The sequence below is a fragment of the Cutaneotrichosporon oleaginosum genome (genome assembly GCF_008065305.1).
Source record: "Cutaneotrichosporon oleaginosum strain ATCC 20508 chromosome Unknown ATCC20508_contig05, whole genome shotgun sequence".
NCBI lineage: Eukaryota > Fungi > Basidiomycota > Tremellomycetes > Trichosporonales > Trichosporonaceae > Cutaneotrichosporon > Cutaneotrichosporon oleaginosum.
This window is the reverse complement of record NW_027072174.1, coordinates 1201574-1217364: the sequence shown is the minus strand read 5'-3', so window position 1 is coordinate 1217364 and position 15791 is coordinate 1201574. Positions and strand designations below refer to the sequence as shown.

Sequence of the window (15791 nt, the reverse complement as noted above, 5' to 3'; positions counted from 1 at the left end):
CTCATCTTGCCCATCTTGCTCCCATTCTCATCTAGTCCGACCCCGACGACATGCACCTCCTCCCCCGCGAGCAGGTGAGCTTGTCTTTGGCCTCCACCGCGTCCAATCCTTCCCATCTCCTCACCCCTCCCCCACTCTCCTACTTCGCGCGGGCATCTCCTAACGCCAGGACAAGCTCCTCATTGCGGCCGTCGGCCAGCTCGCACAGCGCCGCCTCGCGCGCGGACTGACGCTGAACCGCGGCGAGGCTGTCGGACTCATCAGCTTCCAGCTGCACGAGCTCGCGCGCGATGGGACATACTCGGTCGCGCAGCTCATGGACATCGGCAAGAAGATGCTCGGGCGGCGGCACGTCATGGGTGAGTATAACATCGACGGGGCTGATGTCAGACGGCGTGCCGGAGGAGATCCATACTGTGCAGATCGAGGCGACGTTTCCTGTGAGATGTGGAATGAGCGCGCTAACGACAGGACGGGTGAGTGGCCAAACGGAGCGGACTAGCGCCGTCGATCAGCAGCTGAATCCCAACGACGTAGCTTACCCCAGCACGTTTCTCGTCACGGTCCACGACCCCGTCTGTGCCGACAGCGTCGACCTCGACCTCGCGCTCTACGGCAGTTTCCTGCCCATCCCGAGCGACGACAAGTTCCCCATCCGCGCCCAGCTGGCGAAGAACGACTTGCCCGGCGCGCTCGTGTGCCGCAAAGAGAAGATCCGGCTCAACCCGGGCCGTAAGCGCGTGCACATCGAGGTGAAGAACTTGGGCGACCGCCCGATCCAAGTCGGCTCGCACTACAACTTCTTGGAGGTGAACGCGGCGCTGCTCTTCGACCGCGAGCTCGCGTACGGGAAACACCTGGACATTGCGGCAGGCACGGCGGTGCGTTTCGAGCCAGGCGAGCGGAAGACGGTGCCGCTCGTCGAGATCGGCGGGCACAAGATAATTTCGGGCGGGCACGGCCTGTGCCCCGGGCCGCTGGACGAGGAGAAGCGGCACACCCTCGTGCCGCAGCGAGTAAGAGAGCTCGACTTTGCGCACAAGAAGCAGGAGAGGGTCGAGGAGGCGCCGGTGCCGGAGATGGATCGGGAAGTTGTGAGTCTCAAGTCTCAAGGGTTGGCTCACGCCAGTACGTGTCGATGTTTGGTCCGACTACGGGCGACCGCATGCGGCTCGGGGACACGAGCCTCTGGGTGGAGATCGAGAAGGACTACACAGTGTACGGCGACGAGTGCAAGTTTGGGGGTGGCAAGGTCATCCGTGACGGAATGGGACAGGCGTCGAACCGCTCCAACGCCGAGGTGTTGGACGCAGTCATCACCAACGCAGTGGTGATTGACTGGAGCGGGATTTACAAGGCAGACATTGGTATCAAGAACGGCTACATTCACGCTATTGGCAAGGCGGGCAACCCGGACATCCAGGACGGCGTCGACCGCGACATGGTCGTTGGGTCCAACACGGAGGTGATTGCTGGCGAGGGCAAGATATTGACTGCGGGCGGATTGGACACACACGTGCACTACATCTGCCCCCAGATTGGGGAGGAGGCTCTTTCGTCTGGCCTCACGACGCTCATCGGTGGTGGCACAGGACCGTCGGCAGGCACTAATGCGACCACTTGCACGCCAAGCAAGTGGTACATGGAAGCGATGATGCTCGCGACGGACGGCTCGCCGCTCAACTGGGGCTTCTCGGGCAAGGGCAACGACTCGGGAGAGCTAGGATTGCGCGACATCATCGAGGCCGGTGCCATGTCGCTCAAGATCCACGAGGATTGGGGAGCTACGCCGGAGGTCATCGACCGCGGCCTCGACGTGTGCGACGAGTACGATATCCAGCTCAACATCCACACGGACACGCTCAACGAGGCGGGATACGTCGAGAGCACAGTTGACGCGTTCAAGGGCCGTACGATCCACACGTACCACACTGAGGGTGCGGGCGGCGGCCACGCTCCGGACATCATCGTGGTGTGTGAGCACCCGAACGTCCTCCCGTCCTCCACGAATCCGACAATGCCGTACTGCAAGAACACGCTCGACGAGCATCTCGACATGCTGATGGTGTGCCACCACCTGGACCGCTCGATCCCCGAGGACATTGCGTTCGCGGACTCGCGCATCCGCGCTGAAACGGTCGCCGCCGAGGACATGCTGCACGACCTGGGCGCGATCTCGATGATGAGTTCGGACACGATGGCGATGGGGCGGATCGGCGAGGTGGTCGCGCGCACATGGCGCACCGCGAGCAAAATGCGCGACTTGCGCGGCCCGCTCGCGGGCGACGAAGACGGGCGCGACAACACGCGCGTCAAGCGCTACATTGCAAAGTACACGATCAACCCCGCGATCACGCACGGCGTCTCGCACATCGTGGGCCAAGTCGCGCCGGGCATGTTGGCGGACCTGGTGTTGTGGGACCCCGCGCATTTCGGGGCACGCCCCGAAATGACGATCAAGGGCGGCATGATCGCGTACGCGCACATCGGGGACGCGAACGCGTCCATCCCGACCGTGCAGCCGCTCATCGGGCGACGGATGTTCGGGAGCGAGCCGGACGCCGCGGCGTTCAACAGCGTCGTGTTTGTGTCGCAGGCGTCGATTGACAACGGGGCTGTGGAGGGGTACGGGCTGCGCAAGCGCGCGGAAGCCGTGCGCAACTGCCGCAACATTAGCAAGCGCGACATGAAGTGGAACGACTACATCCCGCGCATGGGCGTAGACCCCGAGACGTACGAGGTGCATGCCGACGGCGTGCTTATGGATGTGCCGCCTGCGGACGAGCTGCCGCTGGCCAAGCGGCACTTCTTGTTCTAGGTGGGGTGGAAGTGGAGCTCGCGATCATGATATGTATCTGTATCCAACGATGTGTGTGGAGGGGCGACGCGGTTGGGGGAGGGCTCGGCGATCATCCTCCCCGTTCCATGAGCTGCATTGGAGGCCGTGAGTGGGAATCTGTCAGACCGGGAGGCAATGAGAGGTTGGCAGGATCAGCTGCTCTGTGCGCGGTGAACGATGCAGACGGTGTATGGTCAAGAAGTGAGTCTGTGGTGGAGTATCAGCCGGAGGAGGATGGATAGGTGGAGGTTATCGATAAGGGCGGCAACTCGGCGACTCCGCCGTTCGGCCGTGACCTATATGTTACTCCTCCGCCTGCCTACTCCGACTGGACGGGACGCCGCTCCAGACGTCTGCTGCTGCCCAGCCACAGAGCCCCGTAGCCAGTGCCCAAGCACGGCGCGTCGCCATCGCCACGCCGAGCGAGGGAGAAGGAGTATCGGCGATGCGCGCGTTATCAAGCTGCGCTTAGTTGCTAGCCGCGAGCTAGTCGGCCGGGTCTTGGAGCGATAATACGGGCGGCAGGCAGAGGACGCTGTACGGTGACGCAGTGGCGGATATACGACACCCGTCGCCACCGGGGGGTGGCATGTCGCATACCTCGGGACGTAGCCGCTCGAGCTAAGCGCTGGGGGAAGGACGATGTCACTTTGGAGAGAGAGAGCAACATGTGACCCCCCCTCATACCCCCCAGTGACGAGCGAGGTCGTCACAGAGGCAGACAATACTTATAAGCCCATCCTCGACCATCTTCCCATCTTCCCATCTCTTCATTCCCCCTCTTTGATCTGATACACGCACCATGGCTCAGCTCGCTACGTTCAAGATCCCCGTCATCAACAACGAGCCTATGGTGAGTGCGAATTATCTCTGGCCTTGGTTGGGGGACGGCAGTGGCGACGCGACGCATTGTTCCCGCCTGCGTACGCGTCAAAGGCTGTGGTGGGGAGGGGATGGCTTCCGGGGTGTGGGAGCAGGGATGGGCGTGACCTCGAGCTTTGTTCAGCTTCAGCTCCATCTCACCTCCCCTCGTCCTCGAGATGCTCCGCCCACCGACTGCTGGTATCTCTCCTCCAACCTTCCCCCTCCGACAACCGCTCACCCCACAGCGCTCGTATGCCCCCGGCTCTGCCGACCGCAAGGGCCTCGAGGAGGCGCTCAAGCGTGTCGGCGCCGGCGCACCTTATGACGTCCCCGCCGTTGTCAACGGCAAGGAGATCCGCTCGGGCGACAAGCAGGGCCAGCCTATGCCCCACGACCACGCCAAGAACCTTTCCGAGTTCCACGCCGCCACCCCCGAGACCGTGGCCCAGGCGATTGACGGCGCGCTTGCCGCCAAGCGCGAGTGGGAGGATATGCCATGGGCTGACCGCGCCGCCATCTTCCTCAAGGCCGCCGACCTCATCTCGGGCAAGTACCGCTTTGACATCATGGCTGCTACTATGCTCGGGCAGGGAAAGAACGCCTGGCAGGCCGAGATCGACGCTGCTGCCGAGCTCGCCGACTTCCTTCGCTTCTCGGTCAAGTTTGTTGAGGAGCTCTACACCCAGCAGCCCGCCCGCAACTCGGACGGTGTCTGGAACCGCACCGAGTTCCGCCCTCTCGAGGGCTTTGTCCTCGCCGTGACCCCCTTCAACTTCACCGCTATCGGCGGCAACCTCGTTGTCGCGCCCGCCATTGTCGGCAACGTTGTCGTTTGGAAGCCCGCCCCGGCCGCCAACTACTCGAGCTACCTCGTCTACAAGGTCCTCGTCGAGGCCGGTCTCCCTGCTGGGGTCATTCAGTTCGTCCCCGGCTCGCCTCCCGACATTGTCAAGCAGTGCATCGACCACAAGCAGTTTGCCGGTCTCCACTTCACTGGCTCGACCCACGTGTTCCGCAAGCTCTGGAAGGACATTGCCAACAACCTCGACATCTACCGTGGCTACCCCCGTATCGTCGGTGAGACCGGCGGCAAGAACTTCCACCTCTACCACCCCTCCGCCGACATCAAGCCTGGTGTCATTCAGGCTATCCGCGCCGCTTTCGAGTACTCGGGCCAGAAGTGCTCGGCCCTCGCACGCTGCTATGTTCCTCGCTCGCTCTGGGAGGGTGGCTTCCAGGAGGAGCTCGTCAAGCAGGCCGGCTCGATCACCATCGGCCCCTGCACCGAGTTCCAGCACTTTACTGGTCCCGTCATCGGCCGCCCCGCCTTTGACCGCATCACCGGTATGATTGAGAAGGCCAAGCAGGCGGGCGGTGAGGTTATTGTCGGTGGCACCGCCGACGACTCGAAGGGCTACTTTGTCCAGCCTACCGTTATCGTTACCAAGGACCCCAAGTCTATCACCATGACTGAGGAAATCTTCGGTCCCGTCATGACTGTTTACGTGTTCGAGGACGCCGACTGGGACAAGACCATCGAGTTGATTGACACGACCACCGAGTACGGCCTTACTGGTGCCCTCTTCGGCCGTGACCGCCTGGCACTGGCCAAGGCCTCGGCCCAGCTCCGCAACGCCGCCGGCAAGTGAGTGTTTCCGTCCTTTTCTCGTGAACAGAGCTAACGCGGCAGCTACTACATCAACTCGAAGTGCACTGGTGCCGTTGTTGGCCAGCAGCGTGAGTACACTGAGTGGAGGGAAGGGAGGATCAATTCTGACTTGCAGCCTTCGGAGGAGCACGCGCTTCGGGCACGAACGACAAGTCTGGCTCGATTTCCATCTTCTACCGCTTCATTTCAGCTCGCTCGATCATGGAGAACTTTGTCGACCCGACCGAGTTCCAGTACCCGTCCAACCTTGTGTAATAGCACTTTTCATAGCATAGTTTTGGCATGTAACATAGGTCATTTGGGCGGTGTGGTGCGGTAAGGCGTGGGGAGGGAACGTGCTCGCTGCGGGCTCGGATGTGACCCAGGACTGCCTGCGGCGTGGCGTGGCCGGCGACGTCGTCTACAGCCAGAGAACAACCAGTCGAAATCGCCGACAGATGGCGGCAGAGTTCTGCTGGCCAATGGTGCTCTGGTACCGGTCCTCGTGTCTTACTGCGCTCGTGTGCGCGTGCGCTCATGCGCTCATGCGCTCGTTGCTCCGCTCCGCATTTGCAGCTAGCTGCTCAAGACGCACAGATCCGCACATGTTTCTCAGAGCGCCCCACGCGCGGCCCAGCGGGGCCGAGCGTAAGGGCATTTCTATGATTAGACTTGACCGGCTTGACCGACATGACTGCGCCTGGGTTGCAGAATCATGCAGGAGGGTCGGAGGAGCAGAGCAGGATACGCGGCCGCAGGATACGCAGGCTTCTGCGCAATGCGCAGTAGGGCCTTACTCGCGTCCTCGCACTACCTCGGCGCGGCGCTCGGACGCGGCAAGCGCGACGGCCACCATGTTCCACACTGCCACGCGTGCGCAGGCCAGTCTCCTCTCTTTAACTCTTTGAACCCAACAACGATGCACCAGAATGCCCAACACCGCGGATGTGCCGCGGCATCCCGCAGAGACATCGAATGGGAGACGACGAGACGAGACGAGACGCGCTCCGGTACGGGTACATTCAAGAGACCGGTGAAGCATAATTCCGGCCCGTGAGCCCTGATCGACGCTCTGTACTTGTGCAGTCAGGCTGGTCGCTGACATCTCACCTCATACAGACTACAGGCTCAAACACATGCACGCTTCATGTCTCGACGTACCGCGCCATACGCCGTTGGCCGCTGGCAGTTGACCGCTGGACGCTCGGGCCCACCCCCGACCCCCGACCCCCGACGAGCACCCCGCACAGCCCTCGGCGTTGTTCCGCATTCCGTGGGGCCTGGACCATGCGGAACAGGAACGGTGTCAGAGGATCGACGGTGAGTCAGCGCACTCTACTTGATTTCGATGCAGCTATGTAGGCCATACAGGCCATACAGGATCGCAAAACGCATGCGCGGCCAGAGTGGCCAATTGAAGCGGCGTTTCGAGCGGCCCATTGGCCGTTGGTCGTTGGCCGTTGGCACTGTTGGCGAATGTGAGCGAACACACGGCCCTGAACCTCGGGTCATGTTCGGAGTGATGCGACGGCAGCGCAGCCCGCAGCCCGGCAGCCCGGCCGCCCGGCAGCGCGGCAGCACGGCAGCGGCCGCCACGTGGATATGGATGCTTGGGAGCTTGGCTAGCTTGGGAGATCGGTAGGCGCCGCATGCGCCGCGGGCCGAGGTTGAGACCGAGATCCCTGGAGATCTGTGCCGCGGCGTTGGAGTTGGCTTCCGCTGCGGTGCACGGGCCATGCGACTGGACCGGATGCCGCACGGCGCGGCGCGGCGTATCCCATGTGGCGGCTGGGCACACCGATGGCCGACGGCCTGATGCTGGTGGGTGCGATGGCGGGATGTTTGGCTAGCACCATTGAGGATTGACATGCACTACAGTGGTTGGTGTATGAATGCACATAATAAAATGCACCCAGCTGGATGCATTCACTGAGGTTGTACTGAATGTGGAACAGACCGAGGGAAATGAAGAATGGAGAGGATGAGGCTGGAGACAAGGGCTGGACCATGGACCATGGACCATGGACCATGGGCCGTGGGCCGTGGGCGGCGGGCCGGACCCTCGGGCGCACTTTGCTCGGGCCTTGCGGCGGCGGGGGACGGCGAGGAGACAAGGATACGAGGGAGGATCCGACGTTGTGCTTGGCGCGCGAGGCCTTTTGGGTCGCGTGGCATGAGTATAGATCAAGGGGGCGCCACCGAGGTTTCTCTGCTCGCGGCTCGCGGCTGGCGGCTGGCGGCGAGGGGGCGGCGCGTGGGCGATTCAAGGCGTTCCAGGCGTCGTCGGGCTGGATCGGTGGATCGGTGGAGAGCGTGGACAGCGCCTCGCTACGGGGTCAATCTCCCTCTCCCCGGCGCCGGAATCCCTCGTCCCTCTCCTCACACGCCTTGCATCCATACATTCTCGGCCCCGGCCTTGGTCACCGCCCATCCCATCCCGGCAAGTCGTACCTCTCCTCCTCCGCCCTCTCCCCCCGCCCCCCCCCCCCTGTGCGGTCCGCCCCGCCCCGCGACATCCTCCCTCTTCTTCACTTCCCCCCCCTCCCCATCGCATCCTCGCTTCTCACCATCAGTCACTCCTCCTACTCTTTTGCTCTCTCCCTCTCTTCGCCATCAACTGGCCCCCTCTCCCCATCCCTACCCAAACGCGTATCCCCCTCCTCCCGCCGACTCTCCGGGGCTGACATTCACTCCTCCCCCCTCCCCCCCGCAGCAGCTACGCGATTTCCACACACCGCCTCGCACCAACAGTCACCCCCTACACGCCAACGCAACGCACTTTCCTCCCTCCCCCCCCCTCCCCCTCTTCTTCATAAACATCCCACCCAAACTATACACCCAAACATTACTCCAAGGCTAGGACGCCGTCGACTCGCACTCTGCACAGGCCCTCATCGACGCCGCTGACTGGCGCCCCGTGCCCACCGTCGCGAATCATCCCAGCCCCGTCTTCCTCTTCCCCCCTCCCCCCTCCCTCCATCACCTCTTTGCCCTCCCACTCCTCAACCTTCCCCCCCCACCACCATCTACATCAACATGTCTACATCATCCACTTCTCCAAACCCCGCCCCCATGTCCGTCCCCCACCTCGTCATCCGTGTCAACAGTGACTCGGGGGGCGAATCCACTCCAGCTGCAGAGCGTGAGCGCAGTTCCGCCCCTCTCAGCGCCGCCATGTCCAGCCACAGCGCATCTACCTCCCCGCCCAGCCACATGAATGGTCACAATCAGTCCACAACCTCAAATGGCGGCACTACCCCGAGACTCAAGCGTGAGGAGGAGGACGAGATTGACGAGCTTCGTGACGACGAGCCAGTACCCGCACCGACGCCGGCGCGCTCGGCTCCACCTGCGCCCACACACGCCGCCCCTGTCGTACCAAGCCCCAAGCCGGCCACCTCTGGATCCAAGAGCCGCAAGTCGTCTTGCGACTTGTGTCATCACCGTAAGATCAAGGTGAGTGTCCTTTCGCTTCCTACCTCGGCTGGCCGCCCAAGTTGTTCCCATCGCTGACCCTCCCCTAGTGCGACCAGGTTCGCCCTTCCTGCTCTTCATGTCTTCGCAAGGGCCACCCATGTCACTACTCTGAAGAAACCGAGGCCAATAACGTCCATAACCGTCGCGCCGTGTCCGTTGCCGTCGCAGGCGGCGACCGTATCGAGGTCCCCAAGCCCGTCGCTCACAACCAGCGTTACTCGAGCGCTGGTGGCTCCCCGGCGTGGCTCTCAAGCACTTCGCGGCCCAAGAGCGGTGCGGCAGGCGGAAGCCGCCCTACATCAGCGACTGGGGGTAGTGCCGAGCGCAAGCGCCGGCTCGACAGGGATCGCATCGTTAATGGCTACGGCTCGAGCTCGGACGAGGAAGGTGGTGCCACCGGCGACGTCCCGGGCAACGTCAAGAGACGCCCGGCGGCTGGTGCTGTCGACAATGACCTCGCCGACATGCTTGGCGAGGGCAAGGACGACGAGGTTGACGAGCTCGACTCGGCCGACGAGAAGGAGGCCGGCTCGCCGAGAAGCAAGAAGCGCGATGCATCGGTCGATGACGACCTCTCCAACGACCTCCTCGAGCTCGCCTCCGCTCCCCCCAAGAAGAAGAAGGTGCGCCCTTCAATGCCCGAGCTCCCGCGCACATCATCGTCGAACCGTGCCCGCGCGACGCCCCGTTCCAGCCTCCCCGCGCAAATCCTGCCTCAGCCGCAGCAAGCGGCCGCGACAATCCACCACTCGTCCGTCGCGGCGCGCTGGGACGCGTACGGCGCCCCCCTCCTCACTTTGATGGGCTCCCTTCCTTCGTCCGAGACCCAGAACATCCTCTTCCAGACCTTCTTCCAGGACCCATTCCTCACAGAGGGCATCTCTCTTCTGCAGCCGCAGTTTGTGGACGATTTCCACTCGCTCGTTGACCGCCGCGCCTCTGGTAAGATGCGTGAAGGCGACGCTACCACCTTGGCGAACGCCTTCGCATTCCTCGCTGTCGCCATGCGTGTCCTCCCCGAGGAAACCGGCAAGCTCCTCCTTGCGTCGGGCGCGTCCACGGCTAGCAGCGCCCCTCGCTCCGCGAGCCGCATCATTGCCAACCAACCGGCCTCGGCTTCCGACCCTACGCCCCTCGACCAGCGCTACTTTGAGCTGGCCCTCCTCGCCGGCCAAATCGCAGAGCAGCGCGACGCACCGTCGGTCATGTACGTCGTGCACAAGCTCATTCTCTTCCGCTACGCCACCCTCGGCTTCCGCAAGGACCGCGTTGTTCTCGCCGGCGGGTGGCTCGCACAGGCCATCAAGACCGCGCAGGCCTTGGGCATGAGCAAGGAGTGGGAGGGCATTCCACAGGGCGAGCGCGAGCTTCGCCGCCGCGTCATGTGGGCGCTGTACGTCGCCGACCGCCAGTTCGCCTTTGAAACTGCGTTCCCCTACACAATCTTGGACACGCACCAGGGAATCCACCTCCCGTCGCCGATCTCCGAAGCCGATCTGTACAAGATCCCTGCGGACGCCCCTACACTTCCGCCGCACTCGACTGAGGCTGGCCCGACGCAGTGCACTGCACTCTTTATCCACACACATCTTGCGCGCCGCATTACTCCCATCCTTGACTCGTTTGCGACGGTGGGACCGTCCGGCACGCCGCACGACTTGGTGCTCCGGTTTGACGCATCGCTTGACGCCTTCCAGGATGCACTCCCGCCGTATCTCCGTCTGTTTCCTCTGACGGACACGCGCTTTGACTCGGCTCACGCGTATCTCGCGCCTCACCGTGTGCGCCTTCACTCGACTCTGCTGTCGTACCGTCTGGGCGTGCACCGTGCGCACCTCGCCGCATACTTCTCGCCGTCGAGCTCGCCTGGCGTTCGCGCCGTGATTGCGCAGGTGTGCCTCGCTTCCATCAGGGTGCAGAAGAGCGCCAAGATGCTTGACTCGAAGCTCTCTTCGCGGCTGTTCAACCCCGCGACCGTTTTCGAGGCCGCCGCAACTCTTGCGCTCATTATGCACGTGGAGCGCTGGGTTGCGGGGCCTACTGCTGCCCAGGCCATTGGCATGTCGAGCGAGTACCTTGCGATGCGCGCGGGCGTCGCCGACGGCTCGGAGTTGCTGGACAGCGTTGGCGCCCTGGATGGCGGCAGCTTTGCGCGCTTGGCCGTGCGTGTTCTTCGCGAGGTGGTTGCCAAGGTCGACCATGGACCTCGCTTCCCCTCTGTCAGCTCGCCTCACACTAAAACGAATGGCATGGCGAACGGCGACAGCGTCTCGCCAAACGGTGACCGCTCGGCCTCGCCACAGCGTGAGGGCTCGCCGAGTGCGGGCATCGGCCACGCTGCAGTCAACGCCTGGATCGACAGCTGGCGCACCAACGCCATCAACATCGACTACCTCCTGCGCGAGGCTGACTGGACGAGCTGGGAGAAGGTCATCTCGGGCATGTAGGATTTACTTCTCTTTGGGATCTCTCGTTCGCATTGTTCGCATGCAGTGCTACTATACTTTGGATACCCTGCTTTGTACGTATAGAGTATTCGTTATGCTAGCTGTTGGGTTTTGGTATGAGCTCTTGTGGTGCTGGCGAGACAGACCCAACCAAGAGGAGCATACGAGCGAGTGAGCCGCGAGGAACTACCTACTACCTGCCAAGAAGCCAACCAAGCTGGCGCGGCTCGGCGCCGGATAATTAGCCACATGGGGGAATACCCATGTCCGCGCACCTCGGATTCTCGGCGCACCTTCCGGCTTGCACAGCTTTTGGGCGGCGCCCGCTGCGCATCGGCACGCGCCGGCGATTGCCGCTGGTGGCAGGTGTCGCAGGTCGCAGGTGCCGATATAGCCCCGGGCGATCATGCTGGCTCTGGCTGCCGCAGGCTGGCGTTGTGGCGTGGCTTGCGCCCGCCGGATTCTGGCAGCGCGCTTTTTTTTTCTCACTCGGTCCTCGTCCGTCAGGCCGGCACACCGCAGTCACCACGTGGCCTTATCTCGCCATCCCGCTTAGCTCAGTGGTAGAGCGCGTCACTAGTACCAGCTGGATGCAGCGTACATGATGAGGTCAGTTGTTCAAATCAGCTAGTGGGAAGATCTGTCTTTTGTTGCTGGGGAGTGGGCGGTGCAAGGCGCGGCGTCTTTGTGTGATGCGTGATGGACGGGCTGGGATGCGAAGGAGATGTGCTATGCGTGTTGATGGTTCAGTATTTGGTCCGGGAGGCAGAGCTCTATGACTGGAACTTGAAAGTGCGGTGGAGCGACGGCGTCGATGTTTGTGCCTTCTTGAGCGCTGGGTCTTTGGCATTGTCAGTGCATCTCGTCTGCCTGCTCGGCCACGTTCGGGGAGGTGAAAGTGGAGGGCTCTCGTTGTCGGACGTGCGAGCACGAGAATGGTGTTGTGACGCTTGCATACCTACTAACAGGCATCATGCCGCACGCCGATGGTCAGTGACTGGTCAGAGGAAAGGGAGATGATAGACGGCGAAATCAGCTCCAAGTGGCACCGCCACAGCCGGGCAAGTCAAAACACAAACGTCATGTCAATCGTCTCTTCACTCGGTGCTTCTTCAGACTTAATCTCGTGCAAGCTATGGTCTCGATTTTTGTCCACGAGCTGCCTACATCTGGCCGAACTTCTGCTCCTTGTCGGCGATGGGGAAGTCGGAGCCGGTCATGCCCTGCGTGTCAGCAAGCTCTCTAGCGCCATTAAAACAGCCTGCACGCACCTTGTAGCGGTCGCGGATCATGTCCGACATGATCTCGTCCTTGGCCTGCTCGGCAGCGGACTCGTTGTCCTGAGGACCCTGGCCGAGAACGTGCTGCTGGACCATGTCGACGCCTAGGGGTTGAAGGTTGAGAAGAAGAGACGGAATGTGGAGGTGTGCGAAGACAATAGTAGGGCAGGCCGGGGGGTGGGAAGCGGGAGTGAGACGGGGGAACATGGGAGGCGGAGACGGATCAGAGGTGGATCAGATCGAGATGGCGGGTGGAAGTCGCGTCAGTTCTCATTCCCAAGCACAAAAGTCCACGCTCACTCACCCTTGTCGAGGTAGTCCTCGTTAGCCTCGCCCTGGGCACCGCCGCCGCCCATCGAGTTGAGCTTGTCGCCGATGTTGCCGCCCGAGGTGAGGCCGGAGACGACTGGAGTCAGTACGCGCAGAAGAAAGGAATAAGGTGCCACTCACGACCGCCGAGGCCGCCGCCGCCCTGCTGCTGCTGCTGCTGCTGCTGGCCCTCCTGGGGCTGCTGCTGGCCCTGCTGGCCAAGGGAACCCGCGGCGTTCTTGAGGAAGTCCATGATTGGGTTTTGAGTGTGGGGTGTTGATGAAGAGTGAGAGAGAGAGTGAGAGAAAGAGAGATGGAGAGATGGAGAGAAGGTACGGCGAGTGCGTGTGACTCTTAAGCTCTTCAGAGAGCAGCAGACGCCGATCTCTTTGCTTCCACCTCACACACCTCGACGACACGACGGACGGTGGGATGTGCAGGATGTGCAGGGCAGGTGTCACACGGGGTGACGATCGAAAGGGTCGGCGGGCAAGGGCGAGCTATGACATCATCCCGTGACTTGGGCCAAGACTACCAAACTCTCACTTTAATTAGCCCCCGACGCGCGTCATTCTCATTCGTCTCTCATTTGTCTCGCATGCCGCCTCGCTTGTTCCCTCGCAGCGCATGGTCTGGATGAACGGCAGCGCGGCACGGCGGCAGCACGGCGGCAGCGGAGCATCCAGGGTTCAAGATGAGACACGCGACACGCCGCAATTTGATGAGATTGGCGGGGAATTAGGGGCACATGTGGCGATTGCCGATCGACACGACAGATCCGGAGCCGCAGATCCGCTGGAATCTCAATTCAACGAGATACCTGGACTCGGGCGTGTCAATAGCTGTCAAGATGCGTGATGTGAGCAAGCACCAGGCCACCAGGATTGAAGCAGGCTCCCCATGGCCCATGGCCCATGGCCCATGGGAGTCAGTGTGCGCCAAGATGGTGATGAGGAGCCCGCGAAGAGTTGGTGCTTGGCCATGTTCACCAAGGTCTGATCTTCAGCGGCACGGCAATCAGCAAGGCATGGCCCCATCCGGCCCATTCAACATGCGAGTATCTGTGAACACCTTGCTGCTGCACAACAAGGTGGTGACCAACGACCCTACGGCGCACCGCCTTCGGCCTCTCTTCATGCTTTCCTGCAGTCAGTCGAGATCATGAGATGTGTCAGCATCGTGCGTGCACAACTGTCCACATCAGCCTGTGCTGCGGTGAGGGTGCCAGTGCTGTGGCACCTGCTTCTCATAACGCCGACATATGCCACTCACCCCATCAACATGGATCGGTGTGCATTCTACTATACGGTAGATGGTAGTACAGTATACAGAGTGGTGCAAATGATGGGTGTATGCGTTGATGATATAGGCCAGATCTCCTCCTGCTCTTCGCGGCTAGAAATCGGCGTCGGTGCGAAACACGCGGCGATTAATCTGCCCCTCGTTGAACGAGTCGGAGCGTGCGCGCCCAGGCGTCGCTGACCGGCTGACGTTGGCCATCTGATACGCACTGACACGCGACTCGAAAAAGTTGGCCTTGCCCTGCAGGCTGATGAGCTCCATCCAGTCGAATGGGTTCGTGGCGTGGTACATCTTGTCGTAGCCGAGGGCGACGATCAGACGGTCCGCCACGAACTCCATGTATTGGCACATGGACTGCGGTCAGCTTGTCTCGCACATGCTGTACTCACGCCTGCGTTGATACCGATCAGGGCGCAGGGCAATGCGTCTGTCAAGAATTCCTTCTCGATCTCGACAGCCTCACTGACGATACGGTGCACCTCTGTCTGCGAACAGCGGTGCTTGAGGTACTGGTAGAGCAGACATGCAAAGTCGGTGTGCATGCCCTCATCACGCGAGATGAGCTCGTTGCTGAAGGTCAGGCCGCGCATCAGCCCGCGCTTCTTGAGCCAGAAGATTGCTGCAAATGACCCAGAGAAGAAGATGCCCTCCACACAAGCAAATGCGATGAGGCGCGTGCGGAACGGCATCTCAGGCGTGATATACTTGAGCGCCCAGTCGGCCTTCTTTCGGATGCAGGGAACTACCGTCAGATAGGTACGTGACAGCAACCACGGTGACTCACTCTTCTCCATGCCCTTGAAAAGGAAATCCTTCTCTTCTGTTTCCTGCACGTATGTTTCGATGAGAAGCGAGTACGTTTCCGCGTGCACCTGCTCGATCATTGTCTGGAAAGCGTAGAATGCTCGTGCCTCAGCAATCTGCACCTCCATGGAGAACATCGAGATCAGATTCTCGCCAACAATGCCATCCGAAGATGCAAAGAACGCGAGGATGCCTGCGGTCAGACCCAGACATTCGACGTGTTTACTCACGGAGGATGAAGTAGCGCTCATTGTCAGTCAACTTGTCGTTCCAGTCGTGCATGTCGGTGCCGAGATCCAGCTCCTCGGCCGTCCAGAAGCTCGCCTGCGCCTGCTTGTACGCGAGCCAGATCTGCCGTCAGCTGATCCCCAAAGCCTCAAAACTGACCTCTCGGTACTTGATAGGGAAAAGCACGAAGCGGTCCTCGGTCTCACGGAGGATATCCTCTTCCTCCTCTTCCGGGAAGCGGCGGGTCGGCGCCGTCGGCGTATCTGATGGCACAACCTTCTTGTCGGTTGTGACGTCCTCGCCGTTCCCTGATGGGGCGGATGGGGCGAACAGGCCAGATGAGGAGTGACCGTTGGCGGCGCCAGTGCGCTTCGTCACCGAAGTCTGGTCATCGAGCTGGACGCGGGTCATGGTGTCAGACAATCGCCGGTCGTAGGGTGCGCGCAGCTTGTCTATGCGGATGACTTCGGCGATATCGTCGACACTGGTCGCAGTTGAGCGGACCGAGGAGGAAGACGCCGTCCTAGATGGTGGGGCGACGGAAGGGAGCTGCAAATGGTGGGGCCGTGGAGACAGGATGCTGGTCATGCTTT

At 61.8% G+C, this 15791-nt stretch overlaps 6 protein-coding genes across 6 annotated transcripts; 3 read left to right on the top strand and 3 right to left on the bottom strand.

Annotated features, from left to right (window-relative positions):
- Positions 1–50: 50 nt before the first annotated feature.
- On the top strand, positions 51–2818 carry COLE_06012 (uncharacterized protein; the record flags this gene model as incomplete). Its single annotated transcript, XM_065626451.1, has 5 exons — positions 51–74; positions 170–359; positions 391–445; positions 548–1094; positions 1130–2818. 5 exons carry the CDS (start codon positions 51–53, stop codon positions 2816–2818), a joined length of 2505 nt encoding a protein of 834 aa, XP_065482262.1.
- An 823-nt stretch (positions 2819–3641) lies between these two features.
- COLE_06011 (uncharacterized protein) lies at positions 3642–5627 on the top strand (the record flags this gene model as incomplete). Its single annotated transcript, XM_018421867.2, has 4 exons — positions 3642–3692; positions 3949–5348; positions 5394–5440; positions 5488–5627. The coding sequence occupies 4 exons, from the start codon at positions 3642–3644 to the stop codon at positions 5625–5627; spliced, it is 1638 nt and encodes a 545-aa protein (XP_018282477.1).
- A 1059-nt stretch (positions 5628–6686) lies between these two features.
- On the bottom strand, positions 6687–7220 carry COLE_06010 (uncharacterized protein; the record flags this gene model as incomplete). The annotated part of the gene is made up of 1 exon (XM_018427506.2): positions 6687–7220. One exon carries the CDS (start codon positions 7218–7220, stop codon positions 6687–6689), a length of 534 nt encoding a protein of 177 aa, XP_018282476.1.
- A 1167-nt stretch (positions 7221–8387) lies between these two features.
- Positions 8388–11275, top strand: COLE_06009 (uncharacterized protein; the record flags this gene model as incomplete). Its single annotated transcript, XM_018427505.2, has 2 exons — positions 8388–8807; positions 8876–11275. 2 exons carry the CDS (start codon positions 8388–8390, stop codon positions 11273–11275), a joined length of 2820 nt encoding a protein of 939 aa, XP_018282475.1.
- A 1163-nt stretch (positions 11276–12438) lies between these two features.
- Positions 12439–13117, bottom strand: COLE_06008 (uncharacterized protein; the record flags this gene model as incomplete). Its single annotated transcript, XM_018421866.2, has 4 exons — positions 12439–12498; positions 12547–12659; positions 12860–12961; positions 13006–13117. The coding sequence occupies 4 exons, from the start codon at positions 13115–13117 to the stop codon at positions 12439–12441; spliced, it is 387 nt and encodes a 128-aa protein (XP_018282474.1).
- A 1142-nt stretch (positions 13118–14259) lies between these two features.
- COLE_06007 (uncharacterized protein) lies at positions 14260–15609 on the bottom strand (the record flags this gene model as incomplete). Its single annotated transcript, XM_018426311.1, has 5 exons — positions 14260–14520; positions 14556–14908; positions 14951–15163; positions 15201–15321; positions 15358–15609. The coding sequence occupies 5 exons, from the start codon at positions 15607–15609 to the stop codon at positions 14260–14262; spliced, it is 1200 nt and encodes a 399-aa protein (XP_018282473.1).
- Between the last annotated feature and the right edge of the window lie 182 nt (positions 15610–15791).